The 27,858-nt window shown below is 41.6% G+C and overlaps 4 protein-coding genes across 9 annotated transcripts; 3 read left to right on the forward strand and 1 right to left on the reverse strand.

Annotated features, from left to right (window-relative positions):
- The first annotated feature begins 1,082 nt into the window (after positions 1-1,082).
- Positions 1,083-15,708, forward strand: LOC108957680 (chromatin modification-related protein eaf-1-like). 6 transcript variants are annotated; one of them, XR_001984655.2, is made up of 10 exons: positions 1,084-1,302; positions 1,536-1,600; positions 3,950-4,198; positions 4,281-4,496; positions 4,576-8,241; positions 8,398-8,585; positions 8,680-8,770; positions 8,847-8,998; positions 10,274-10,364; positions 13,607-15,708. XR_001984655.2 is itself a non-coding variant. In XM_018868730.2 (8 exons), the coding sequence occupies exons 3-7, from the start codon at positions 3,992-3,994 to the stop codon at positions 8,759-8,761; spliced, it is 4,356 nt and encodes a 1,451-aa protein (XP_018724275.2). In that variant the 5' UTR covers positions 1,083-1,302; positions 1,536-1,600; positions 3,950-3,991; the 3' UTR covers positions 8,762-8,770; positions 8,847-9,298. The 6 variants fall into 6 exon arrangements, 4 of the variants coding, with proteins under 4 accessions (XP_018724275.2, XP_039162615.1, XP_039162616.1 ...); XR_001984656.2 differs by lacking the exon at positions 10,274-10,364; XM_018868730.2 differs by lacking the exons at positions 10,274-10,364; positions 13,607-15,708 and having other exon boundaries at positions 1,083-1,302; positions 8,683-8,770; positions 8,847-9,298.
- Positions 15,709-16,872: 1,164 nt separating this feature from the next.
- TUB2 (tubulin beta-9 chain) lies at positions 16,873-19,032 on the forward strand. Its single transcript, NM_001302709.1, is given in 3 exon segments — positions 16,873-17,331; positions 17,436-17,705; positions 18,127-19,032. Coding segments are annotated over 3 exon segments (1,344 nt in total). The 5' UTR covers positions 16,873-16,937; the 3' UTR covers positions 18,807-19,032.
- A 169-nt stretch (positions 19,033-19,201) lies between these two features.
- LOC104435305 lies at positions 19,202-20,547 on the forward strand. Its single transcript, XM_010048083.3, has 3 exons — positions 19,202-19,809; positions 19,912-20,241; positions 20,342-20,547. The coding sequence occupies exons 1-3, from the start codon at positions 19,758-19,760 to the stop codon at positions 20,515-20,517; spliced, it is 558 nt and encodes a 185-aa protein (XP_010046385.2). The 5' UTR covers positions 19,202-19,757; the 3' UTR covers positions 20,518-20,547.
- Positions 20,548-21,716: 1,169 nt separating this feature from the next.
- Positions 21,717-27,422, reverse strand: LOC104432675 (beta-glucosidase BoGH3B). Its single transcript, XM_010045168.3, is given in 10 exon segments — positions 21,717-22,270; positions 22,273-22,401; positions 22,886-23,087; positions 23,374-23,556; positions 24,394-24,498; positions 24,680-24,923; positions 25,389-25,534; positions 25,954-26,044; positions 26,611-26,839; positions 27,090-27,422. Coding segments are annotated over 10 exon segments (1,851 nt in total). The 5' UTR covers positions 27,259-27,422; the 3' UTR covers positions 21,717-21,917.
- Between the last annotated feature and the right edge of the window lie 436 nt (positions 27,423-27,858).

The raw sequence follows: 27,858 nt of genomic DNA on the forward strand, positions 1-27,858 counted from the left end.
GTTTAAAAAAATGAGGAATTTGTTTTGATGGGTAAATTCCAAATCTGCTCCTTAAGTGGCGGCAACACAACTACAAATGAATGTTCGTTGAATACAAGAATTCAATCGTAAATCTTTACTAAATACAACTCTTTACATAACTTGGCCATGCGGCACCAAAGGTAGGAGAACGAGGACATCAAAACACTAATCCATTTGAATCGAAAAATCATCAAAATGATCAAGAGTTAAACTTCAAAACAAAGATTTGTAAAAAAAAACTTTAAAACAAAGAAAATGATCACCGCATGCAAGCATTGAGTTTTGCAAATCTACTCATAAGATACCCCTTCCTTGGTGCAAATTAAATTGAAGTCTAGGGTTAGAAGATATATAACCGTTCCCTTTGTCACCTCATCATGCAACCACGTTGTCAAAATACCACACCCATTTACCTTATCATAATCTCATTTTTGTATTCATATATAATCGAAGTGATCAAGTAAGCAACTATCTCAAATTACTGCCACTGATCAAAGCTATTTTCATCACGTCATGAATGAATGATTTTATACAAAAAAAAAAGATCAAAGGAATTAATCGGTCATTAAGGCTCAGTCCTATCAATCGACTGCACAACCATGCAGCTGGTCGATAGGCTTGAGCTTAGCTCACTTGCAATGGCTTTGACACCACCCTACCTCATTTTAGGCATGAAAAGTTACCATACTCTCCTATTCGGCAGAGGCTAATACACATATCGATGTAGTGTTTTATCTTCTCCACTGGCATACTCCTCTATTCTCACCCAAACCTTTCTTTCTGGATGAGTGGGAATACAAAGGTGACCCCTAGTGCTATTTCTTTTTTCTGGATGAGTGGGAATACAAAGGTGACCCCTACTGCTATTTCTTTTTTCTTGAGCATTTTAAGGATTTGCTCAAGTCTAGAATTTTTTTTTTATTGAAATAAAAGAAAGACCGGAAGAATCATTAAGGCAAATGGCTAAGAAAATCAGATTCGCACCAATTAAAACGGCAGCAGTCCACACTTTTTCAAATTCGGTTCCTCATCGTCCCTCCCTATATAACCCCCAGCTCTCCCAGTCCAACGTCTCGTCACTTTGCTCTCGGCAATAGGCGTTAGGGCATTCTCCTGCGCTCGGACGCCGCTCGTCACTTTGCTCCAGATTCGGGGAAATCTGTTCCCTCTCTCGCCGGCATTTCTACCGCCCGCCCTCGCTCGATCGGCGCCCGATCCTCCGGTGCCCTCGCCTCGCTTCGGATTCCTCTCCGCCCGCCTCGATCGTCTCCCCCCTGGAAGGTCTGGATCTCCCTGGTTCGCTACTGTTTGGTCTGGCTTCCTAGTTCGCGATGGTGATGGATCCTTTTCGTGGAAACGCGAACCCTAGCTTTGATTCTCTCTTCTTTTTCTTTTTTTTTTCGTGAGGTTCCTAGGCGTTCTTTATTTGATCTATCTGGTATCTGGGCAGCCCCCGGCGGCCTCCGTCTGTTTTGCCTTTCCATTGATCGGGTCCGCGTTGTTGATTTCTGCAGGTGCATCGGGTCGGGCTACGGGGCTTCTTGTCTGAAAATCGAGCTCGTTGGCTACTTCTTGCGAGGTATGGGTTCGTGATCAGTGGCGGAAGGCAGAATTTTTCCTTCTCGTGCGGGTGTTTAAATTCTTGCACGTGGGTTTTTGTTGTTAGGTCCGTTGTTTCTGAAATTCCGATGATGATGGGTATATCGGGTCGGGCTGTAGTTTTCTTTTTCCCCTGCAAAATCAGGCTAAAAGGTGGAAACTTGCCTAATCGTTTAGAACTTCGATATTTGGTTGGAGAGATTGCTAGAGCGAATGGAAGTGGGTTTTAACATCATGTACGTGGTTTTTGAAACCGAATGGGGAAAAAGAGTGGAAACAGGCACTGTTTTGACTTATCATAGAGGTTGCTGGACTTGGATTTTGTAAGTTAGCTCGTGTTTAGTGCTTTGTCATGATAAAGAATCTAGTTTGTTTCCCCTTGGATGTGTTGTTCAAACTTATTACTGTTCAGTTTGCGGATGTGGTCCTACCGGTGTTTGTTCGTATGTGCTTGCGTTGATTTGTTATATTTTAAGGTGTTTTGGACTACTCACGGTCCATACCTTCACCCTCCCTGTACCACCAGACCGTGATACCATTGGCATGCTGATTCTGAAATTGGTGACCCTTGATGTCATCCTTTTATCTTCTCGTGCTTCAAAGGAGTTCAGTGTTGCATTTGTTGGACAATCTGGATTTTCTTCCATTAGCATATTGCTTTGGCTTGGTGTTCTTCGGTTTAAGGAGGTTTCACTTTTGTCATCATTTTCTTGAGTTTGATTGCAAATATTTGCTATCACACTGCATGGATCATCCTTTCAAACTGAAGTTGACGTGCATGGGGTGTAATAAACTATATTTATGCGCACATGAATAATTTTGCCATCATAATTATGTTTCAAACAATTAGAAAACATTATCTCCTCCTAAGACTGTAAAATGGGCAAGCTAAGTTTTCGACGGTTCAACATTTAATTCGTGGTTTACTGTTTTAGGAGGAGATATTGTTTTCTGATTGTTTGCATCATAATTATGACGGTTTCGCTTTATTAAGTAAGCACTGGGGGGTGGTACATCCGAATGTTTGGGAGATGTAGATACGGCTGACTTAATCCCAGGAACTGCATGATGTGATATTACATCAAATGCTCAAACCATGATAAAATCAAGGCAAGTGAAATTGCAATTAGTGTTTGAACCACTTCGCTGTAAATTTCTATGCGGAGTATGAAATTGGTTATGTGTATTTGTATGTGTACGTGTGATGTAATTTGCATGAGTAAACCACGAGAAAGTACTAAATTAGTTTGCCATGCAGAATGAAGTTTCTGGTGAATTTGTCTCATTTTAGATGCATTTTCTTCCTGCTTTTTGTCATGCAATATTAACCATGCAGATCAAATCCCGATTGTTTGCACCAGGTCAGAAGAAAGAATCGAATGCGTTCTAAAAGATGTTGCCATCGGGAAACTCTGCATTTAATTCATCCACGTAAATGGAATTATCTTTTCTCAAAAATAACTGTGAAGAGATTCGCATCTCATGAAGATTGCTTCTATACTTGAAAGGATTTATCTTGCTGGATAAGTTAGATAGCATTTGCTTTTCAATATGATGAAATGAAGTCTAGGACAACGGTACTTGGCTTTATAAGGTACTTTAACATGCTTTACTGGTGGGAAAGATTTGCGCTTTATTGACGTGCTTTTATTGGCGGAAGAAGTGGAATGATCTTTGTGAGCTGCTTAATTGTGTCCGATCCCCAGATGAACTGGTGACACAATTCGGTTTCAGACCTTTTGCAAGACAATAAATATCAATCCCTTTTGCTTTTCCTTTTGTATTTAGACTGTCCGTCTTGCCCTCATGAATCTCTGAAATCCCAATCATCAGCTCATATTGTGATATACATGTGAATGTTGCAGCTGGAGTGTGGGATGAATATGTCTTTTTCAGTGCATTTCTTCTCTTGAGTTTGCAGTTATAGTTGATGATGCCTCTTTTGTTTGGTTTGAGAGAAAGAGTATGTCTTAAGGAATCTTTGGATTTTCATTTATCATTGTAAAAATTATGTCCGCCTAATTTGGTAAAAAGAGAACAATTGAGTGAGAAAGGAAATGTGGTTTTGATTGAGCTGAGCTAAGAGAGTATAAGTCTATTTGGTGGGGAGATCATGCTAGATAAAATTAGGTAGCCAACTCTGTGCATTCTTGTTTGAAATTCTCTTGAAGAGTTCATTCTATTTTGTTTTCTCGTTTGGTTTTAGTTGAGGTTGCACCATTTTTATTCGTCCTTATAAGCTTTTTGCAGTTTATAATAGCTATTACGTGGGATGTTCCTTTTTCGTTTGTATTAACAGTTCTTTTATTTATTTTTTTCCTTCAAACAGATCATGAAAGTCTGACCATAGGTTGATTACCTGTGAGTTAACATGGGGTTTGACAACGAATGCATTTTGAACATCCAATCTCTAGCTGGAGAGTACTTCTGTCCTGTTTGTCGTTTGCTTGTATACCCAAATGAAGCTCTTCAGTCGCAGTGTACTCACCTGTACTGTAAACCATGTCTGGCATACATTGCCAGCAGTACTAAGGCTTGCCCTTACGATGGCTATCTGGTTACTGAAGCAGATTCAAAGGTTTGCATCCTGGAGTTGCGTAAACAATCGTTGTTTTAATGTTTTTTAAGCTGGGATTTTGAGGTTTTTTCATTTGTTGCAGCCGCTCATAGAATCAAATAAAGCATTGGCTGAGACTATCAGCAAAATACCAGTGCATTGCCTATATCACAGGAGTGGATGCACATGGCAAGGTCCACTTTCTGAGTGTGTCACTCATTGTGCTGGATGTGCCTTCGGCAATTCTCCTGTTGTGTGCAACCGGTGTGGAATTCAGATTGTGCATCGCCAAGTCCAGGAACATGCACAGAGTTGCCCTGTGAGTACAGGGACATCCTTAAATTTTGGATAGTTATTGTAAATTAGGTATGTCCATGACCAATCAATTATGATGGCAGGGTGTGCATCCTCAAGTGCAGCCAGCAGAGGGTTCTCAAGAGGCGTCTGGTACAAATACTACTACTGCTGGCCAGGGCCAGAGTACTAATCAGGCTGGGACTGCAAGTTCTCAGGCTCCTGAGGCTCAGACTTCTCAAACTGCTACACCTGCAACATCAGCACAACAAATTAGCTCAACTTCTCTGGTCCAAGGTGTCGGTCAGGCTGCTACTCTCACTCCAGAGCAATGGTATCAGCATCAACAGCAACATTATCATCAGTATTATCAACAGTATATAGGATATGATCCATATCAACAGCAGTATCAGCAGTACTATCCATATCAGCAGCCGGCCGTCCAGCAACCCCAGGTGTATACCCAACCCCAGACCCAACCCCAGACCCAGAGCCAGAGCCAGAGCCAGCCCCAGCCCCAGCCCCAGCTCCAGACCCAGCCCCCGCTCCAGACCCAGCCCCAGCCCCAGCCCCAACCGCAGGTCCAGCCCCAGCCCCAGCCCCAGCCCCAGCCCCAGCCCCAACCCCAACCCCTACCTCAATCTCATACACAGCCCAAGGGTCAGCCCCAGGCCCAAAATCAAGTCCAGCCTCAGGTCTATGGACAGCTGCAAGTGCAACTACACGCCCAGTCTGCTGCAGTTGCCCAATCTCAGAATCTGCAGCAGCAACTTCAACCAAACATGACATTGCAATCACAAGTTCAGGCTCAGGTTCACCCATCGCAGGCTTTGCTGTATCCTCAATCCCAATCCCAATCCCAACCACAACCCCAATATCCCATTCTATCTCATCCACAGCCACATGTACAGGTGCCTCAGCATCAGCAACTGCAAGCGCAGGCACAGTATCCCCATCCACAGACTCAACCTCAGGCGCCTCCCCACCTCCAGCTTCAACAGAGACCTGTTGCTCCAGTTCAACATCATTTACCAACTCAACCTGTATCACAGGTACTACCTCCTTCCCAGGCTCACCTGCATCCTCAGGTCAATCAGGGGCAGTCTCAAACACAGCATCCATCGGGTCAGGCAGTAACTGGCTATCAGTCTTATCCACAAACGCAGCCTACCCCGCAAGCTCCCCAGCAGCACATGATGAATGTTCGTCCTCACCAACAGGCTCAGCAGTTTAATCAAATGCAGGGTCAGTTTCCTCAACCTCCTCCCCATATGAATCCAGCTTCTCAAGTTGTAGCTCCAAACCAACAGCAACAACCAGCTCTGTTGCCTTCACCTGCTCAAAACTTGAGCATTCCACCCGGTCAGCAGCAGCAGGGCATTTACTCCCATACTCAACAACCAGGACACTCGGTCCCACAACGAGGAGTCATCCCACCATTTCAACCGCCGATGCCTCAACAGTATCCAACTCAGCAGCCGTCTTCTGGAGGACAACCTGGATCTGCACATCAAGGTACTTTTGTTCAGCAGCAGCAGGTGCAGTCGCACTTGCGCCCTCATGGTCCTCCTCTTCATCCATTGCAACCACAGTTCCCAACCCATCCACAGCCACAGCAGAGTGTTGGGAGGCCAACCTTTCCAAATCAGGGGATCCCATCACAATTCTACCCACAGTCGGGTGTTCCAGCCCAGGTCAAGTCAATGCAGGCTAGTTTCAACCACAATAACTTGGTCAGTTCCCATAATCAAGCACAATTCTCTTTGGAGCAACAGGCTGGGGCAACAATATCAAGTGCGGGTGAGCAGCGACCAGATCTACTGCCTCGAGCAGGTGGTAGAAAGGATGTAGCGTCATCTTTGGGAACTGATTCTATTGAAATGAAGATGGTGAGATCTGAAATTGAGGCAAAGCATCTAGATGATGATCACAAGGCTATAGGGGAACCTGGTGGGTCTTTTGCAGATACATCCACTCATGAGATTCTATCTGAAGCACCGGCATTAAATGATGAAGAGCATTCTATAAAGCGGAAGGTGAAGGGAGAGACCACAGAAAATATGATGGAGCCTTCCCATGGAAAAGGTGCAATTCTTATGGGAGATCAGAAAGACAGTTCTGGTATTGGCCCCATGTCAGAGGAGAATGTGGCACGAGAAGAAAAGGGAAATGTGGATAGCTCATCAAGGAGAAATTCTCTGGTGCAAGAAACTGGTTTGCAGAAGAACTCCAACTTGGTGCTACATCGTTCTGGCAGCGATGGAAAAATTGTACCACAGTCTGGTCAACAAGAGAGAAACTTGCCTCAGCCTCATGTTACTACCTTTACTCATGGGTATGATGATCCTCGGCGTTTCCTTCCTCCTGGAAATGTTCAGACTGGCGGTAGTTTGCAAGCTTCTCATCCAAATCAGGTCGTTGATCAACGTAGGCATCAAGCTTCACTGCTTCCTCATGGATCGTCCTTTCAACATAGGCCTTCTGTGCCTCCAATGTTGCAACAGCCTCCTCTTGGACCTCCACAACACCCACCAATGCCAGGTCACTCTGTATCTCATCATGGTCCTCCTGGCTTTAGTAATTTACCACCTGGTCAAGCCCCTATAGCATCCTTTGGGAGAGGTCAAGGGCAATTTGGCCCCCAATCAGTTCTTCCGCAAGGTATGTATAATCAAGGCCCTCCCGCCTTTGGACCTGCTTCTGGAATGGCTCATAAGCAACCTAACAATGTACTTGAGGCTGAAAACTTTCCAAACCAGAGGCCTGTCTTTATGGATGGTAGACAAACTGACAGTAATCTTCCGAGGAACATGGAACGTGTATTTGGACATCCTTCAGAAATCCAATCAAACTTGTCAAGAATGGGCCAGCCTCCTGGATTTGACTCTGCGTTGAAGTCCTTGCCTGATGAACGGTTCAATCCTCCATCTATGGACCCATCTCGTCGTGGTTTTGACCGTGGAGCTTTTGAAGGAGATACTAGAGGATTTCGTGGACCATATCATTCGGATGCTGAGGCTGTGCAAAAGTATGGGGGCCGCTTTTCCTCTGGAAGTCCTTTTAATAAAGATCCTCTTGACAAAGAATTTCGTGGATTTAATCCTGACAATGCACCTAAGTACGCAGCTGCCTCATCAAGGAACTTCCAATCATATGATCGTACTGGTGTACTTGGTGAAAGAGCATTAGGTCATCCCGATGACAACCCTGCGAGATTAGGTTCTTCTTTTGGTCGTGAAGGTTTTGAATCGCTGCCAAGTTACAGTCAACGTCATAAGGATGGTTTGACCCATCGAAGCCCAGGTAGAGAGCATTCTGGCATCCCTTCACATGGATTTGAAGGCCTTCCAGGTGTTCAACGAAATCCTCCTGCTGACAATGGTAGGAGGGAGCCACATGTATATGGTGCTGGCAGTTCTTTCCCAGAAGGTAGGTTTCCAGCTTTGCCAAGCCATTTTCATAAGAATCATTTTGAGGACACAAGGAATTTAAGGATGGGTGAGCATTTGAGGAATGGTGGTCTAAGTGGTGATGATTTTATGTCAAGCCATATACGCAAAGGTGATGCTTTTGGTTCTCATGACCTGCCCATGCAAATGCGGATGGGTGAGCCTGCTGGTTTGGGAGCCTTCCACAGCCATACTCGTGTAGGAGAACCAGTTGGGCTTGAGTCAATTCGAGGCAACAGGTTTGGTCATCCAAGATTTGGTGAGACTGGATTCAGAAGCAACTTTCCTCTCCAAGGACTCCCTAATGATGGAAAGTATACAGTTGAGTAGCGCTGATTTTCAATGCATACTCCGTGCATATTTTGATGAACTATTCCTTATTTGATCATTGCCTCTTTTTGGTTAGCCCAAAGTATATTTATTCTATTCCCAAGGACCATATTGTTTATAATTCTCTTGTTGATATTTTGTATGAAGGGTGACATGGATTCTTTTGAAAACTCAAGAAAGAGAAAGGCAGCAAGTATGGGCTGGTGTCGGATTTGTAAAGTGGATTGTGAAACAGTTGAAGGTCTGGACCTGCATTCACAAACAAGGGAGCACCAGAAAATAGCTATGGACATGGTTCGAAGCATTAAGCAGCAGAATGCCAAGAAACAGAAAATGTGAACATTTATTTTATTATTGTGGGTGTTTCCTTCTCTCTTTTAATCTTTTGATTTATTAGTTTTATTATATCCCTTTTTTGTGACTTTGTAGAAGTTTCAGTGATCGATCCTCAGTCGATGATGCTAGCAAGTTGAAGAATGCCGGTATTGAGGGTCAAGAAAACAAGCATTAAAAAGATCATGTAAATATTTGTTTTAGTATTGTGACCGTTGCTTGTTTTTTCTTTGTTTAATATGATCTTTTTGTTGATTCTGCAGCCAATTCAGGGGAATAATTTCAGCTGAAGGTGCTAGCAAGTGGAAAAATGCTGGTTTTGAGGATCGAGAGAGCAAGCATTAAACTTGGCTGTGCGCTGCACTGTTGATTGCCATGACCTGTTTTTCTTGGTATCTATGACTTAGAAATCTAGGTATTACCTTGCATGTCTCTTTTATGCTTTCAAGACAGTTTATGTTACTTTTGCTAAGTTTGTTGGCTATGATCCTGAACCTATATCTAGTGTTTTTCCTGTACTCTTGTATTGCTCCAACTTCAAACTTATTAGCTTTCCCTCTTTTTCTTCCATGGCTATCATCGATTGCTTTTCATATGGATTCTTAGCTTCCGTCATTTAAGCTGAAAAAGGGAAAAATCCATATGTACAAATACATTGTTGACTTCTCCAAGAACATTATATCTTTCTCGAGATATTATAAAGGCATTTCTCTCAGGTGTTGATGTTTATGCTTGTTTTCTGTGGAGAAAAGAAATATTGTGGTTGGCCTAGTATAACAAGAATCCTCTCCGGGTTTTGTCGTTTGGAGGCCTGCCCAAATATGAAATATTAGCCTAATTTTGAGAAGGTTCATTGTGTCTTCGCCATGTCTTGACTGATGACTCTTCTAGGAGGAATGCAATTTCTCGCTGGGTCTAGCCAATGGCATTAGGAGTATATAAAGAAAATGCCTTTTAGAAATATTACTATGAGATTGAGACTTCAAGGTGCCTACAGTATTTTATCCATTTGAAAGGTAAAAGGCAAGGATATATTATGCACTGTTGGATGCAACTTCAAGTAGTTAATTATTTCTATGACATAGGTATGAGCTGGAGTGCTAGTTGACATATTATCATACGAGATTCACTTTATGGCATCATTAAATGCTACTGAGTTATGTCAATACTTGCATGACAAAGGATAGGATGGTAGACATGTAATAGCCAGCAGTATTTGGGAGAAGTTCTTCAGTTGGCTCAGCAACAGTGGTCCATCATGTTCCTCGATATGCTCTATAGTTTGGACCTGATGAAAATAATTGTATATTGCTAACGTTTAAAAAAGTACATGTTAGCCATATCTTGTAGATACATGAGAGAGAGAGAGAGAGAGAGGGAGAGAGAGAGGGAGAGAGGGAGAGAGGTAGCAAAATCTTATGTGGGCTGATGGAGAGGTAGGTTTTGTTACCTTGGAGGTGTTCAAATTCATGTTATTTTCATTTGGAGAACTCTTATCTATTCTACAAGTCGACTAGCTAGCTTTCTTACTGCCAAAACAAAAAACTGCATGTCAGCGTTATTGAATTTCGACTGGATCTGCTCCTGCTGCATCATGCAATCATACTACGTTATCTCAAAGATGATTCCTAGGTTTGATCTTTCCTTTTTTTTTTTTTTTGGTTTTTGGTGAAATTTCTTCTTACAATAGATCTTTTCAATTCAACCTGTGTTTTTTGGGAGAAGCTGACAAAGAAAGGCCAAAACTTTGTGGAAAGGTTTACTGCACATATTTTGATGTGGTAAGATCGTCATTGACATAGATTTTTTCAGAATTAAAATCTTTTAATATTCATGAGTAGGTTTTGTATTGGTAGTATCATCATCGGCTTTTTCACTTTCAGATTTTATTCCCGATATGGCTCCTGTAAGATGATCCCACCATGAATTCAATAATGAAGATTTTGTATTTCCGAGTTCCGAAAATTTACTGTTGTATAGTGGATAAGCATTATTGGTAGAGTCGTGGAAACACCTCTTTCTTCCCTATTTTGGACCTTATTGTACCTATATAAGTAATGGTGTAATCGAAGATAATAAATGGTTGTTAAATCACTTGATCAGATGCATTTGTCATCTGTTATCGTTTCTGAGTAACAATTGTGTAGTAAAATTCTTATGTTATGATTGTGATTGGCTTATTGTCACATCCCAATAAATTAACAAGATTGTAGATTCAAGAACACGGCTTTACTCAGTATTCGTAAAGTTACATAAAATGTTTGGAAATACATTTATAATGGAGATAATCTACAGGAGATAGAAAAGGTAAAGAACCTTGGAAATACTATTTGAGTATTAACTCAGACTGGTTTGTTCTTTATCTTGCAAAAGTCATAAGTTGAGAGTATTCATAAAGTTACATAAGATGTTTGGAAACACATTTATAATGGAGATAATCTAAAGGAAATAGAAAAGGTAAAGAATCTCCAAAATACTATGAATATAACTCAGATTGGTATGCTTCTTAGCTTGCAAAAGTCATACGTTGAGGATGATTCATGGAATCCAAATGTGGAAAAATGACAGTAATGGTAAGAGGGAGGAAAAATATTGAAGGGAAAAAGGTGATAAGAAAAGAGAAGTGAGGAAGAACTTGATGTTTTGAGTTACCGTCTTGACTAACAAATTGCATTTTACACTGTGAGGTGGAATAGTTTGAACTTTTTTAAATAGAAGTTGGATGATGGCAAAGATGAAGCAGTGAGGGGTGACAATTCCATATGGAATTAGGAAATTTTGGAAAGGCTGTTGCTGATCATTGGTCCAATTGGCCTGGTCACTCCATTTTCATATCCATGTTCATCTACCCATGTGATGGCTTTCTTTCATCCTTCTATTTTATGGTCAAGATATATCTGCCCACCTTGATCCATCCTTCAGGTCAACCTTACTAGATTTAATCTCGCACAAGTGTAACAGTTTCTAAGTGAATGTGCTGGAAAAGTTCCTTTTTCTGGTTAGGTGATTAGTAACTGTTAAGGGTTAAGATATGAGATTAAACTAGTTTCTCAAATCATTTTAATCACCTTCTGCACCAAAAAATTACTAGTGGACTGGCTTTCAAGTGAATAGTGGATCATCTGCACCTTGAAGTTGTAAATTTTTTTATGTAATTTAATGTGAGAGTGGTAAATAAATAATGGTTCATTTTGAATATGTTCTTTATGGATGCACATAGAGAAGTTTTTGTAGATGTGGCAGAGATGGGGAATCACTGATATAGCGATGTAGTTAAGAATCATAAATTCTTCCCATGTTTTAGACAGTTTTCATGGTTGGAATACATGGGCTGATTTAGTAAAAGTAGTTAATTCTCTTTTTGAGTTGGATTTGACAGGTGGGAAATAGAGAAGGGAAAGAAAATAACTAGTTAATATGATAATTACTAGGCATCTTCATATGTTAAAGGAAAGGAACAAGTAGTTGTTGTCACATTCCTTATTTATGGTATTTATGCATGTTAATAATGGTGGGCAATTAAAGGAAAGGAACAAGTAGTTGTTGTCACATTCCTTATTTATGGTATGTATGCATGTTAATAATGGTGGGCAAGTTAAATGTCGTGGTTGTCCAATTAGTGTGAAGTAACTATGGATTGGACTTACATAGTGATTTCTTGCTATTGCATTAGTTTAATTAATGATCCAACTAATATGAAATGGAATTAAATATGGATTGGAGAGTTTACAGAGTCAGACTTTGCCATGTAAGCAGTGCATTAATTGAGTGACTTGAACCTTCATCACATCCCTTATATGATATCTGTGATCTGGGTTACGGGAGAATTCCAGTATTTCCTACGAGGCTAAGTGTTACGAAAAACAATCAATTGTTATTATGATAATTACTTTGCATCTTCAATTGTTGAAGGAGAGAAACAACAAGTGGTAGTTGTCACATTCACCTTATTTATAGTATGTATGTATGTTAATAATGGTTGGCAAGTTGAATGATGTGGCTGTGCAATTAGTGTCAAGTAACCTAGCTATGGATTGGGGACATCTAGTGATTTTGCTAATTAATGATCTAACGAAGTATGAAATGGGGTCAGATATGGATTGGAGAGTTTACACATTCAGATTTTGCCACATGAGCAGTGCAATAATTGAGTAACTTTAAACCTTTTTCTCATTTCTTGTATGATATACGTGATCCTGGTATACTGGAGAATTCAGGTATTTCCTACATGACTAAGCATGAAATTAGGATCTTGGACAAATGTAATGAGTTCCTTCCACTCTTACAAGATAAATCAAGCCAAATAAGCCATTAAATAACGGTGGAATGATCCTACTATGGATCTTCCTATGGTTTATAGGAAAAAGCAAAGTCTATATATCACTCTTAGTCTAAGTGGAATATTGAATCTTTAATTATGAATAATTGGAACAGCAATCGAATTTGTTCCAGAAGAATACAAACTTAACAAAGAATCTGCTGTGAGCAGTATTTTGTGTTGAATCTGAAAAACGCGATGATATCAATTTCTTATAAGTCTTAACAAAAAAATATTAAATGCAATAAGCTCTTAAAGAAAAAAAGTCCATAATATTCGTCCTGCAAAACTACTCAAACAAATTTTATGTGGTTCTAAGGTTATAGGCAAATGAGATAAATAGATTTCGACCAAAAGAAAAAAAGAGATACATGATAGATTGCAATGTGAGAGTGGGAATTTGACATAATGAATGTCAATGACGCAAAATTTTAAACCTATGTATCACACTACACCTGATATTAAGAAATAGAATTTTCATGATTTCGTGAAGCCATTTGTGAAATTTTTATTGTATGATTACAACGCTGAGTTAATTACTCATGATTGGTGCATTTGGAAAAAATCGCGTGTCCAGAAAACTCTGCTTGACTTCTTGTTGTGAATAATGAAACCCTCTAAAATTGCTATAATTTGTGAAGTCATCTGTAATTCTCTACTGACAAAGTTGTCCGTGTCTTCTTGATATGATTGGCTATGGGGCAGTTTTCTTTCTATGGGCAATTGTGGACATGAAATTCTGCTTCTTCCTTGTGTTTTGGCCAGGTTCGTGTTTTCCCTGAATTTTGCAAGATCATTCTGATTATTCTTTTATATCAAATCTATATTTGCACTAGCCATTTCTCTTTATCATCAAAGTGTTTTGATATTGCTATGAACAAATAAATTTTCATGCTTAGTGCTAACATCTTACCAAATAGCATGCTTAGTCCAGTAAGAATGTCTTGTGATTGATAAGAACCATGTTAACTCATAGATTTGGTTGTTATGACAATTTTGTACTGGATTGAAGGCTCCTGAGTTTTCTTCATCATGAGTTTTCTTCATCTTGATGATTATTCTACCATTTAGTTATTTAGAGGGCTGTTAGATAAGAGTTGGATATGTTATGAAGCTAGGGGTGCACTTTTATGTGATAGTTTAATCATAGTGGTAGTGCGCTTTAGAACTTTAGTGGACTTGGCCAAATACGTGCAATTACTTCCTGTGGTTTTCATTCATTGTTCAGATGTCTTTTTGGTCATTCTAAGTAATTTTAATTGCCTTTTTACACTACTTGTATTGGCATTGTTGTTTTGTGCTTAGGGTGCAATACCTGCAGCCACCCATTAATGCTTATTTTTGTTGCTTTGGAAGAGTTGCTTCCATACACGATCTGGTGATTTCTGTTATGGTTAGAACTGAATGCTTTTAGAATTTCTGGGTCCATTCTGACGGGCAATTAAGCAAATATTTGGGCGAGAATGCAAATGGCTAGGAAGTTGGAGGCACATGTCTGGTGCACCTACTAGTTCTTCGGACTTATTGGACTTTTATCGAGGGAAACTTGTCATGGACCACTTTGTTATCTTGCATTTTTTCTTTCCTTTACTGCATTTTAATTTGTATTTGACCTTGGTATGCATGTATTGATTTTTTATTTTGATATCCTTTTACCCAAGCATTTTCTTGTGGGAAAATCTGTGGCTTTAGTTGTGGTGCAACTCAACTTCAAGCCTTTTGCCCATCCTTTTTGATTTCTACAAGCGAAAATAGGAAGATCATGAACTAAATTGAGGACTTGAACGAAGGTATCAGGATGTAGTTTTTTTTGGGTTTGGTATTACTGTATGGTATACAAGGATATCACTTATATGCAGTGGACTTGGTCAATCTCCATTTGACAGCCCTAGATAAGCCATCTAAACATCATATAAATGTATATTAGACATGGAGGAATGATTTGGTTGTGGAGGAAGAGTGCCAGCATATCATGCTGGCTTTGGTTTCCTAAGGCATTGCGTAGGCATAGTGTGTGCAAATTTGGGACTATCCTTCTTATCCTGCCTTGATTTTGGTTGAATCCTTATCTTTTGGATGGTATTTCCTTATAAGAATTTTTGGCCCCTTTCACGTGGATGGATGGAAAATTAGTCTGAAATACGAATAAAATTCTCACACAATGATTTCACGTTTTAGCACTCAATTATCCTGACACATGCTAAAAGCAACACCTGAATTTTCCTTGGTAGGTAGCATATTTAACGCAAACATTATGCTCTCCTGTTTTTGCCAAGCTAATGTGATACGTGAAGGTTTTCTGCCTTTTCAAGGAATGCTTCGAAAAGTGTCCACATTGAGCCAAAGCTTTGTACATCCTTTATTGTCTGTTACGTTTGGTATTTCACTCATGGAGAATGGCCGTCTTTTCAGTTGTGCCGGGTAGACTATTGCTCTTTTTCTTTTTTGTTGCATGTCCTTTTCAGTACTTTGGTGTCATGTTGTGGAATGGATTATGTCTTTACGCTTTCTATTGAGCTCGAAATGTTCTGAGGTTTCCATCCTGGGGCAATCTGAGCATGACCAAACCCAGTCCCCACTGCCAAGGCGGAAGCAGGAATAAGAAGATGATGAGCACTGAGAGAGTGAAAGAAGGAGGAGAAGGAAGAAAAAATGTGAATTAGGGAATAGTGTTACTTTTGTCAAATCATTTATTTCATTGTTGAACCCTATGAGCATGGAAAACGGACATGCCAAGGAATATTAAAATGTCAAATGCATTGAGTTTTATTCAAGTGTGAAGTGCTCAAAGCTTTTGTACTATTCGATATTTGATCTGTTGATGTTGGCGAGGCAGGCTTTGATCCTGAGCGCTTGTTTCATTTGTGCGGAAGCTATTCTGCATGTATAGAATTCGATAATGAATGCTTGAAAGTACTGGAAGAGCAGAAAATGGCCAGTGTATGTGTGCATCTCTGAAAATTTAGCCTATGGGTTTTTTTGGCACAAACACAGTTAGATTAAAGGCATTATAGACATGGAGTGACGAGGATTAGTATGGCTTTATCAGTTTCAGGTTCTCTCTTTGAAGCGTTTCAAAGCCGGCCCTTAATGTAATGATATTTGGTATCGAATCTGTGACTATTCTCGTTCAACTCTTTTTGAAAAAAATTCAACGTTTTCGCTTTTTATTGGACTTTTGAAATATGGCCTCTCGCTTTCTCCTTTTTCTCTGCCTCACTCATCATAACTTGTAAATCCCTCTTGGCTGCATGATGACACTTCCAACTTGGTGGGGTCCATTTTCGAAAGGGATTGGGAGATTGATCTTCGAATGGCCCTTCAAATCTTCGATCCGCTTTCAATTCTAATCGCACACTAATTCTTAGAACTTAGTTTAGAAGATCTTCGTGCTTGCTTGAAGATGATAATGCTATTTTGAAGCGGACATATATTTTTACCGAAACAAAAGCACTTTTCTGGACATATCCGTCGAATGCGATGCTTGCGTGTTGTAAAACTGCTAAACTTGCTATTCCAATGTAATTCGATGTTTAACAAAATTGAGTTTGAAAAGACGAAGCAAAACGGTGAGTGAAATAAACGTTGGGAGGTGAAATTACGAGTGCGCCCCTCGAGGCCAAGGCCGTTCACCGTTTCCCGCCCAAGCCGCGATTTCGAAATTCAAAAAAGTAGTACAGCGCATGGTCTCGCATCAACCGTTGGGTTTTTTCTATCCGTTAAGCCTCGAAGTGGCGGCCACCTGGCCATCGATTCTCCCCCACTCATTTCTTTAACATTTAAAAAAAAAGAAAAAAGAAAAAAGAAAAATCTCTCCACCGTTTGAATTTCGAAGCCCTAATTCTCTCTCCCCTCTTCCTCTCTCTCTCTCTCTCTCTCTCTCCATATATAACCGGACAAACCTCCCCCCGTCCTCCATTATTCCTCCTCCATTTCGATCTCTCTCTCTCTCTCTTCCTCTCGCCTCTCTCGCTCTCGCTCTCTCGATTCGAGTCCCATTTTTCGAATCCGTTGCGCTTCAATCGTCCGAGCGAAGATGCGTGAGATCCTGCACATCCAGGGCGGCCAGTGCGGCAACCAGATCGGGGCCAAGTTCTGGGAGGTGGTGTGCGCGGAGCACGGCATCGATGCCACGGGGCGGTACCACGGCGACTCGGAGCTCCAGCTGGAGCGGGTCAACGTGTACTACAACGAGGCCAGCTGCGGCCGCTTCGTCCCCCGCGCCGTCCTCATGGACCTCGAGCCCGGCACCATGGACAGCGTCCGCTCCGGCCCCTACGGCCAGATCTTCCGCCCCGACAACTTCGTCTTCGGCCAGTCCGGCGCCGGCAACAACTGGGCCAAGGGCCACTACACCGAGGGCGCCGAGCTGATCGACTCGGTCCTCGACGTGGTCCGCAAGGAGGCCGAGAACTGCGACTGCCTCCAGGGTACGAAAACCGCGTTGTGATAATCTTTTGCTTGCGATTAGGGTTTCGATTTGTGCGAGAATTGATTTTTTTTTTTTTTTTTTTCGGTTGTGGTTGGACGGCAGGGTTTCAGGTGTGCCATTCGTTGGGAGGAGGTACCGGTTCGGGAATGGGGACGCTGTTGATCTCGAAGATCAGGGAAGAGTATCCCGACAGGATGATGCTCACTTTCTCGGTCTTCCCGTCTCCGAAGGTGTCGGATACTGTTGTGGAGCCCTACAACGCCACTTTGTCCGTGCACCAGCTCGTCGAGAATGCCGACGAGTGTATGGTTCTCGATAATGAGGCCTTGTATGACATTTGCTTCCGCACGCTCAAGCTCACGACTCCTAGCTGTGAGTTCCTTCTTTCCTGAAAAGGAAGTCTCATGTATCTTTTTTGGTTTTTTTTTTTTTTTGTTATACATTAAGATGTGTTTATCGGCGTATGGTCCTGTTTGAAATAGATCGTTCTTTTTTTCATGATGAGTACGCATAAAATCTGTTAGTGAATAGTTGAGTGTCATGTTTATGTGATGGATCTAAGTTGATTAGATGGTTCTTTTAGATGACAAGAACGCAAAAAGATCTATTCGTGAATAGTTGAGTATCGTGTTTATGTGATGGATCTAAATTTGATAGATGGTTGAATTAATTTTGGGAGATATACTGGCGGTAATTGGTGAAGAAATATTTGGGGCTGGTGTGGTGTATTCTTGTCTTGCATTTAGGCTTATTTGTGAACTGAGCAAACATTTTGCGTGTTGGGTTGTTGCAGTTGGAGATTTGAATCACTTGATATCTGCAACAATGTCTGGAGTTACCTGCTGCTTGAGGTTTCCGGGGCAACTCAACTCTGATTTAAGGAAACTTGCTGTGAACCTCATACCCTTCCCTCGTCTCCACTTCTTCATGGTGGGGTTTGCTCCGCTTACCTCTCGTGGGTCACAGCAGTACAGAGCCCTCACAGTCCCTGAGCTAACTCAACAAATGTGGGATTCCAAGAACATGATGTGCGCAGCGGACCCGCGTCACGGGCGTTATCTCACCGCCTCTGCCATGTTCCGTGGAAAGATGAGCACCAAGGAAGTGGATGAGCAGATGCTCAATGTGCAGAACAAGAACTCCTCCTACTTTGTTGAGTGGATCCCCAACAACGTGAAGTCGACTGTCTGCGACATTCCGCCCACTGGCCTTAAGATGGCGTCGACATTCATCGGCAACTCGACTTCGATTCAGGAAATGTTCAGGCGTGTAAGTGAGCAATTCACTGCCATGTTCAGGAGGAAGGCTTTCTTGCATTGGTATACTGGGGAAGGAATGGATGAGATGGAGTTTACTGAGGCAGAGAGCAACATGAACGACTTGGTCTCGGAGTACCAGCAGTATCAGGATGCGACCGCTGATGATGAGGAGTACGAGGAAGAGGAGGGTGATTACCAGGAGGAGGAGATGTAGTGAGGGACATCCGATTGGTTGGAGAAGTTGCTATCATGTTATAGCAGCCATTCTTTCTAACCTCAACTTCCAGTTGCTGGTTTGTAGAATGTGAAGTTAGTTGATGAGGGGGGAGAAAACTAAGTACAATATTTTAGCTATTTCTGTAACCTGCAATTATGTTAGACAAGAGCCTTGGAATTCCTATTATCTTTTATAAATTGATATTGCATTCAGTAAGACTAAATTGATATTGCATCCAGTTACTGGTCCCTTTGCTTGCTGAATTATGGTTGGTGACTGAATAGTCGTCAACTCATCAACCTTTGAATTCTTGTCGTGCTGGCTGCTATGTGATAATCTTATATGTGCATAGATTACAAAGTCGAGCCTTGAGTACAAGAATGTCTATGAATGTATTTGAATTTTGTTAATCCTTCATTCTTTTTGTATTGTTTCACAATGTATGACGAGCTGCATATTTTGATCGCGAAAGTCTCACTTTGAAAATATCTTCGCTACCTGGGACTGCCAAAATATGGGTCCTAAGGCTAAACGTCAAAAATGGCTCTGAGATGCTTGAAGGGTCCGGCGCCAACCATCTTTATGAATCTTTTGAGAGGCTTCCATGTGGCACATTGGAGAGACCGAAATGATTTAAAATTGATGATTTCGTTGCCACCAACTAAACTTCCTCTATGGTTGTCTCATGGAGTGTCATCGACTTCCATGGGAATTACGGTACAGAAACAAGCATCTCTTCACCACTAGCTTCCAGTTTTATATTCATACCGAAGGTTCTTGTCACATTAAGGTCTCCAACACCTTGTGCTATATAAACTAGCATCCTTCAGAGGAATTCGTCACCAGAAAAGAAGTTGCTACGCAACCAAGTGCAACAAGCAAAGACGCCGAGATCTCTCACTTGCCCGCGTTTTGTCGGAGAAACAGGCTTCCTCTTCTCCTCATAAAATGGCCTTGATTCTCTTCCTCGCCTTCTCGTTCTTCCTCCAAGGAGCTCTGGGTATAACCCGTGCTTCTTCTTTGCCATAGTGCAACTGTGACTAGCTATTTGATTTCTCGACTGAGCCATCTGTTTTTACTTCCTTATGTTTTTCGTTGTCAGGTAACATTGCGTGCGAGCAGCTACCTACGGAACTCTGCTCGTTCTCGATTGCATCTAATGGAAGGCGGTGCGTCCTGGAGAACTACGTGAGCCTGATGGATGGGAAGATGGAATACGAATGCAAGACCTCTCAGGTGGCTGTGGATATCATGCACGAGTGGATCGAGACCGATGATTGCATCCGTGCCTGTGGAGTGGATAGGCAGTCTGTTGGCATATCTTCAGATGCTCTCCTTCAGCCTTCCTTCACCGCCAAGCTCTGCTCACCGGCATGTTACCACAACTGCCCTAACATTGTTGATCTTTACTTCAACTTGGCCCTCGGAGAAGGTAATTCCCAACCGCAAATTAATCCACGCCATCTGCTTCCAAACAACATTGTCCTCCTGAAATCTTCACTATCACTGACTCTACTATCGATTTTCAACAGGTGTCTATTTGGCGGATCACTGTGAGGTGCAACGGAGCAACCCGAAACGAGTCATGAGAGAGGTTCGAGATGCCAGCATAGCATCCGGTCCCATGGGTGATGCGCCTATGGGGAGTCTTTCTGGTGAATACTATGAGATTGGAGATGCCCCTGCTGAAGCTCCCCTGTATTACTAGGGGTCATACTCATATATATTTGTGGTTCATGTTGTTTCTGTCTAATTGCTTTAGCTTGTGATGAGCATGCCATGTATTTGCCTATAGACATTATGAGAATTGTAAGGTGCTATGTCACCTAAAACTTCTATGGTATTGTGCTATTCGGCAAATAAGGTATTTGCCAAATATAGGTTTTGCCAAAGCAGTGACATTATCATTATACATTTGATGATTCGTGAACTAGATTAAAGTTCAGATACTAATTAGAAAAATGATTAAGAAATTTATAATTAACGAATGGACTACAAAACACACTTAATCTCAGCCCCCCGTCATCGTCCTGATAATTCTCATAATTCTCTGTTCCTCCTCAATTGTTGCTATTCTATAATTGCTGTGAAAAACTGCCACTCCTCCATTGATGCGAACAAGGTATAAAGCCCACTTCTTCATCAGGCAAGAATGTGCTTGATCATCGAAATGCATGGTATTTTCCGGGGAAAAGTACAAAAATGTCCTAAATCTATTACAATTGTACTAATTTAATTTTAAAATTTTAAATTTGACCAATTCAATGTTAAATTTTTTTATGTAGAGACCAATTCAATCTATTTAGCCAGTTTAGGTCAGAAACGTGAAGGTGATTTCAGTTGTCCTATGTGGCACAATTGATGCTCATATAGATGTTTTTTAATAAATTTTTGAATTTTTTTTTAACATTTTTTGTTTTTTTTTTTTTTTTTTGTTATTTTTTCTTTTTTTCCTTCTATTTTTCCTTTCATTTTGGTTGCTAAGGGTCACGAACCCCTGACCATGGGTGAGGGAGCAAAGGCCCTTGACAGATCTAGGCAACGGCCGCCTCACCCGTGACTGACAAGCTCGCGAGCCAAAATGAAAGAAAAAATAAAAATAAAAAAGAAAAAAATATTAAAAAAATTATTTAAAAATGTTCATATTAACATTGTTCATTCCACGTAAGACGACCAACATTCACATTCGCAATTTCCACCGAAATTAGTCGGATGAATTGAATTGATATCAATGTGAAAATGTTTAAGACTAAATTAATTTAATTAAGAAAATTCAAAACTAAATTGATGCCAACACAGTTGGTTTAAGACTTTTATGATACTTTTTTGTATTTACTGCTATTTGTATTTTGTTTTCTAAAAACCATGCCCAATTTGCTTATGGGAAAAAAAGAAAATGAGGCCCTATTAAAGATCGTAGGAAAATGGAATAAGCATTTGTGTCGCATCGTCAGTTGAAGTTCTACATTTCATACAACAAGATATGAAGCGATTATTCATGCAAATACACACTAATATAGTAATATCCGGTTCAGAAGGCATTTTTCGACCGGACGAGCTCCTTCTCCGTTGGTCATTAACTTCATCGCTCATTGAATTGCCTCGTCATCAGGCTTCCTTCTTGCATTTCAACCCGAAACCCAGGGGGAACAAGGGATCATAAGAATTAGCTTTATGGTCCATGGGCAGTTGTTCAACCGTTCTAAACCACGAGACTGGTAATTGACCTTCAAAATCATAGTCGCCGAAGACCACATCTGTGATGCCTGTTCCTTCGGTTCCAGGTAACCAAGCAGCAACAAGAGCATCTATCTTCTCCAGAACATGGGGTTCTATGACCAAGGGTCTTCCAGAGACGACAAGTACGAGTGTAGGTATTCTCTCGGCGACTGACTTTATCACGTCCGTTCCGTTGAATGGGATTGCAAGTTCGGCGTTATCACCCAGAGTTTCTGCATAGGACCTTCACCAACAGCAACGATGGCGAAAGTGTAATCATGACTTGCTAATGTGGAAGGAGATGGATTTTGCTCGTAAATCACTTCTGTGTTGCCTCCAACTGCTTCCTTGATTGCATCTAAGATAGTCGTACCTATAGAAGAAAATGTTTCATGTTCATCAGTAATAATTGTGACATCACTTTGAATGAAGGCATTATGAACAAGAGATGTCTGAAATACAGTTGGCAGGTTCAATATTTTTAAGACACAGCTCTACACAATTAGCGATTTATATCTTCCTCATGCTTCTCAAGCATAAAGCTAAAAGGTGGGTTCATTGTATATAACTAGGACATGAAGATAGCCAAAATAGCATATCGTATCACTAAAACCTAAAGAGAGGTCAACATGGTGAAGAAAAGAAAGCTCAAACGCAGTAAAGATACTGCACAGTATCACAAATTCTCTTTGCGGGGTACTCATACACAAGTCTGTTGATATCTAGAGACTATCTGTACTCCTATTTCCATGAATCATGCATGCACTTTCATCCAACGCCGAAGTAAATCTCTTTTACACAAAGCAAATATGGTGTGCAATTTTAACCATAGGGAAGATATACGGAAGGATGGATACCGATTGTGATCCTGCCACTGCTTCCATGCCAAGCGACAGTCCACCCTCCACATTGATAACCTAGATCATCAGCATGACTTCCTGCAACCAGAATTTTCTTTGCATTTTTGTCTAATGGGAGAAATGGTTTCATAGGCTCCTTCCCATTTTTCAACAATACCAACGACTTTCGAACTGCTTCACGTGCTAATTCTCTATGCGACTGCCAAAAGATGATTAAGGTCAGACTGTTTGTCCAGGCCAAAGTAAAATATACTTACTAATACATCCAGGCTGAACAATTTTAGATATATCACTGGACATCTTAAAAGACAAAAGATCCAATTTTTAAGAAGTATCCCAGAATTTCATTTAGTATTCAGCTGCTGTAAAATATAAGAAAAATACTAGAGTGCCCAAAACTTGGCCTTGATGAGATGGTTGAGCACATCTGCATAATTCATGACAGCTAAAGTATATCTCTAACATGGAAAATCCTTAGAATTTACCTTGCAACCAACAATCTGAAGCAATGATCTATCAGAAAAAGGATGCTCAAATAGACCAGATACAAACTTGACTCTCAGTATCCGTTGAACCGCATCATCTATTCTGGACATTGGTACTTCCCCTGATTCAGCCAAGGCTGTCAAATCCTCTGCAAATTGTTCATGTCTAAAAGGCACCATAATCTGAAAAAAAAAAAATGTACGAGTTACCATATAAATCGGACATTATGGATCTCACTTAATAAATAGGGAAGAAAAACCCAAACTTTGCTTAAGTGACAAATTTACCCAAATTTTTTTTTTTTTTTAACGTGAAAAAAATTTTGCCCTGACACATTTATCCCAATTTTTTTTTTAACACAAAAACCAACCGTTTGACACATTTACCCTAAATTATAGGGTATTTTGGTCTTTTTAGTTGGCGTTCGGTGAGGGCTAGCCTAGTCGGTGTTGGGCGAGGGTCACCCTCGCCTAGGTTGGCTAGGGCCGCCTTCGCTGGCTTCGGGCGAGGGCCGCCCTCGATTGGGTCGGGTGAGGGCCTCCTCGCGCCCTCGCCCGAGATCTAGTGAGGGAGGCCCTTGCTCGATGTCGGCGAGGCACCCCTCCTTGACGCAAGTGAGGGCTGCCTCGTTAGCGTCGGCGAGGCTTTCGCTCAAGGCCCTCACGGCGACAGTGAGGTCGGCCCTCGCTAGATCGGGCGAGGGGTGCCCTTGCCCGACGCTGGTGAGGTGGACCCTTGCTTGATGTCGACCCTCGCCCGACGCAGGACGCTGCCTTCCCATCGCTGGCTCAACCATGGTCGGCGGAGGGGAGAAGAAAAAAAAGAAAAAAGAAAAAAAAAGGAAAATAAAAAAATAAGACAAAAATATCATTGATTGGGTAAATGTGTCATAATTTGAAAAATTTGTGATTTTTCATGTTATAAAAAAAATTTAGGATAAATATGTCATTTGCAGCAAATTTTAAAGTTTTTGGTGGTCTTTTCCCAAATAAATATCATTGTTTCCATTTGGTCTTTACCATGTCAATCCCGGCATTAACTGCCAGAGAAATACTCTGACGGTAGTTTGAGCCATGAGGTTGACTGAGTCGGTCAAGCCCTTCCCAGTCTGAAATGACAAAACCCTGCATCAACATTTCTGTCACATCAGTTGAGTGATCCCATTTATGAATCTCAATGTGTTATAATAAAGTAGAAGAATTGCAAATCGTTCCAACAGAATCTAGCGACATACAATCTTCCAGTTTCTTTGTGTCGATTGACAAGCTCTGCCATTCAGTAAATGAATTCACTGGGATTCCTCACCTTAAAACCTAACTTATTTTTTAAGACCTCTGTCAGGAGAAAATAGTCAGTATGCAGCCTGCGCCCATTCCAGCTAGAGTAAGATGCCATGACTGTGCAAACACCTTGGGAGATACAATCCAAATAGGGAGCCATATGTATCCTTTCTAGATCTTCATAAGACGTTACAGTGTTCCCCTCATTTACACCTCTTTCGGTTCCTCCATCTCCAACAAAATGCTTGGCACAAGCAATAACATTGTTTCTGGTGTCAAATGAGAAAGAGACGATGACTTTGTTCGGATGTAGAGAAATAGTGGGTTATGAGAGATTAAGAAGTGAGAGAACTAAAGAGCATAGTGACAAATATAACTACATGAAATTATGGCTGGGAAGAGTAAAGGTGGTTGAGAGAGAAAAGTAGATGAAATATCAAGTGTTTAACGCCGGTCCTCAACATGCTCAAAAATACACAATAGGTAAAGCGGCATAGAGCACACTGGCAGACATACTTTCAACTCAGAAAAGCAAAGACCAATGGCACCTCATCCATCATCCACCAGCTTTCTAGCAAATTCCTAGAATGTTATCACGAGCCAATCAAAAATTAGGAATCACCAGAAAGCATCTATAATCATGAAATCTCTATCACTCTTCCAAACTGACATGACATGGGTAGATCCTTACGTAAACTGGAAAGGTTCAAATACCAGATAAGGTCTATCTTTACCTTCCAGCTACGAAAGGATAGCCCTTTGGGTGCCCTTGGGGTGGCTGCCCTTGCAAACCCGTTACTATTGCGGTCATCTTTTTGACTATATCAGTGTCTTCACTGTAGCTCTCATAAGATCTTCCCCATCTGGGATCTTTCAGCACCTGCCAGAAGCCATTCAACTAAAATTCTCAACAAACTAGGATTAACAGTGAAAATAAAATGATGAGAACAGAAAATTTGTGAAAAGAGAAGAGATAATCATTGTGGATTTGGAACCAAATCGATAGCTTGAACTTGATGTCAAATAACTCTTGAAGACCATCCACATGACAAAGATTTGGGTTAACATAATTGGAGCCATTATGGTAATTGAAAAACAAATTTGCAGCACTTCCTTATTCAATTTGTCCATGTGAACTTCGATAAGGTAGAGTAGTGAGCTCTCAAAGCTACACTAGCTAACAAAATCATCGACGTCATGGCTTTACCCCTCAAACGAGAATTTGTCATCTAGCTGGTGAGCCTTGTTATAGAGAGATGAATACTAGTGCGTAGAAATAAAGCGAAAGAAATCACTTACAGCCACACATGGAGCAAAAGTATAAGGAATGCCACTTGCTCTGACTTCAAGTGCAGTTGCGACCCCAATCCTCCGAACCAGCTCTCCATCTCTATCAATTGTTTCAAAAAATTAGGTTGTTCAACAACAAAATTATTATGACAACCCTGTGTGGGCCGTTTGGTTTGCTTTTGCCACTGTTTTGGCTTTCCTCTGCTTTTGTGCAGGTGGTCTTGTTTTACTTTGGCACCCTTTCATTCACTCTGACTGTTTTTATCCTTGTGAATGTAAGTTTTTGGTGCTGAGTTCTTGTTGTATAGCTTCTTGCTTCGCTTTGGCTTTAGTTAATATAATTCTTACCATTTATTTTTTTTTTTTTATTATGACAAAGTAAAAAACAACAACGACATGACAGTGTATTTTAGTCGCGACGATAACATATCAATAACCCATCTACCACTGTAAAAGGATAGTTTAGTTCCTTTATAACCCATTTTTCTGTCGATGCCCCGCATATCAACTGTCATTTTGTTCTTAAACTGCCAGTCCTTCCTTTCCATTCCATCGATCCCTAAGTAAATCCTCAGAGACTATTGACCGAAATACTAGTAACTTTAGAGAGGGCAGCGAGTCCAAACCTTTTCTCGAAGCCTCAGATAGGAAGTAAACGAAACTGACCTAGTGGCTCCAAGGCCAATGTTGTGAGGGAATATCGTGGCGCCGTATATATTATTGTTGCCATGAACTGCATCAATCCCGTAAATAAGCGGTATTCCCAGGCGGGACTCCAGCGCCGCCTTTTGGAATCCATCCACCATGTCGGTCCAATCGGACAACAATGCTTGCTCAGATGACGCACTTTCTGCCAGCCCCAATGGTCCACTGCCTCCACCACTAAGTACACTCCCTGCACCAAACCCTCATCATTCGCTCGAATTTTTCTCCACGGCGAGACCGGACCAAACAAACCGACTTTCGGCAACGGAAACGCCGTGCGCATCGGCGCATCGTTCAGATTGAACCGGACCGGAACCACTTTTAGGCTCACGAAGTCGGCGACGAAGGCACGAAGTCGGCAACGAAGGCGCGCACATGCAAATGAACTGGCGATTCAAACTAGGCCCCGGCGAACGGAAGTCAAAAAAGAGGAGGCTTACCGATGGAGAGGCCGGAGAGCACGGAAGGAGTGGCGACGCGCCTCTCGATTTGGGTCATCTGGCCGACCTTCTCCTGCAGGGTCATCCGGGAGAGCAAGTCGTTGACTCGATCCTCGATGGCGGCGTTGGGGTCCTTGTACACGCACCTCGCGTCCTCGGCCGAACCCATCTCTCTCGGCTCCCAGCGAACCAGCCGCCCGCCGTATCCGATCGATCGAGAAAGCAGGACTCCCGAAGCTTAGCCGATTCGAGGGACTACGATCGGCGTGGTTCGTGTGGGAGGATTAGTGGTGGAGTGAAGCGAAATAATGCGCGAAAATGTTGTGACGACTAGACTGAGAAAGATACGTTTTTTTTAAGTAAGCGGGAAAATGACGTTAGATGGAGGAGACAAACACGAAGAAAGTGCAGCAAGCAAACAAACAACGTTGCTAACTAACGTTCGCGGTGGCGCTCGGTAATTGCAAGTCGAACCGTGCATGGCTTTTAACTGCGGGAGACTGCTAGTTGATCATTTGTGCTGTACGTCAGGTGCCCTTTTATCTTTTCAGAATGTCAGTGATTCTGGACAGAGTATATTCAGGACTACCCATTAATGATCGAATGCAACGTGCGATGTGCCTATTTCCGGTGATTTCCACTGTTTCCCTCGGACCCGCGGCGAGGCTGGGTTTTATCTGGATCCGTCGGGAGCCGGTGCTCGGTCCATTTTTGCTCACCGTTGGTTGCAAGAAATGACACTTATCCCCCGCGATGCTCGAAAGTTCAA

This window comes from Eucalyptus grandis, chromosome 2 (genome assembly GCF_016545825.1).
Source record: "Eucalyptus grandis isolate ANBG69807.140 chromosome 2, ASM1654582v1, whole genome shotgun sequence".
Taxonomy (NCBI): Eukaryota; Viridiplantae; Streptophyta; class Magnoliopsida; order Myrtales; family Myrtaceae; genus Eucalyptus; species Eucalyptus grandis.

Bases quoted from the DNA above. Each gene is read 5' to 3' on its own strand.
- LOC104435305 (XM_010048083.3), top strand. From the start codon at position 19,758: ATGGCCTTGATTCTCTTCCTCGCCTTCTCGTTCTTCCTCCAAGGAGCT. The intron at 19,810-19,911 runs GTATAACCCGTG...TTTCGTTGTCAG, and splicing joins CTTCCTCCAAGGAGCTCTGG to GTAACATTGCGTGCGAGCAG. The intron at 20,242-20,341 runs GTAATTCCCAAC...GATTTTCAACAG, and splicing joins CAACTTGGCCCTCGGAGAAG to GTGTCTATTTGGCGGATCAC.
- LOC108957680 (XM_039306681.1), top strand. From the start codon at position 3,992: ATGGGGTTTGACAACGAATGCATTTTGAACATCCAATCTCTAGCTGGA. The intron at 4,199-4,280 runs GTTTGCATCCTG...CATTTGTTGCAG, and splicing joins TTACTGAAGCAGATTCAAAG to CCGCTCATAGAATCAAATAA. The intron at 8,242-8,397 runs GTTGAGTAGCGC...TTTTGTATGAAG, and splicing joins CTAATGATGGAAAGTATACA to GGTGACATGGATTCTTTTGA.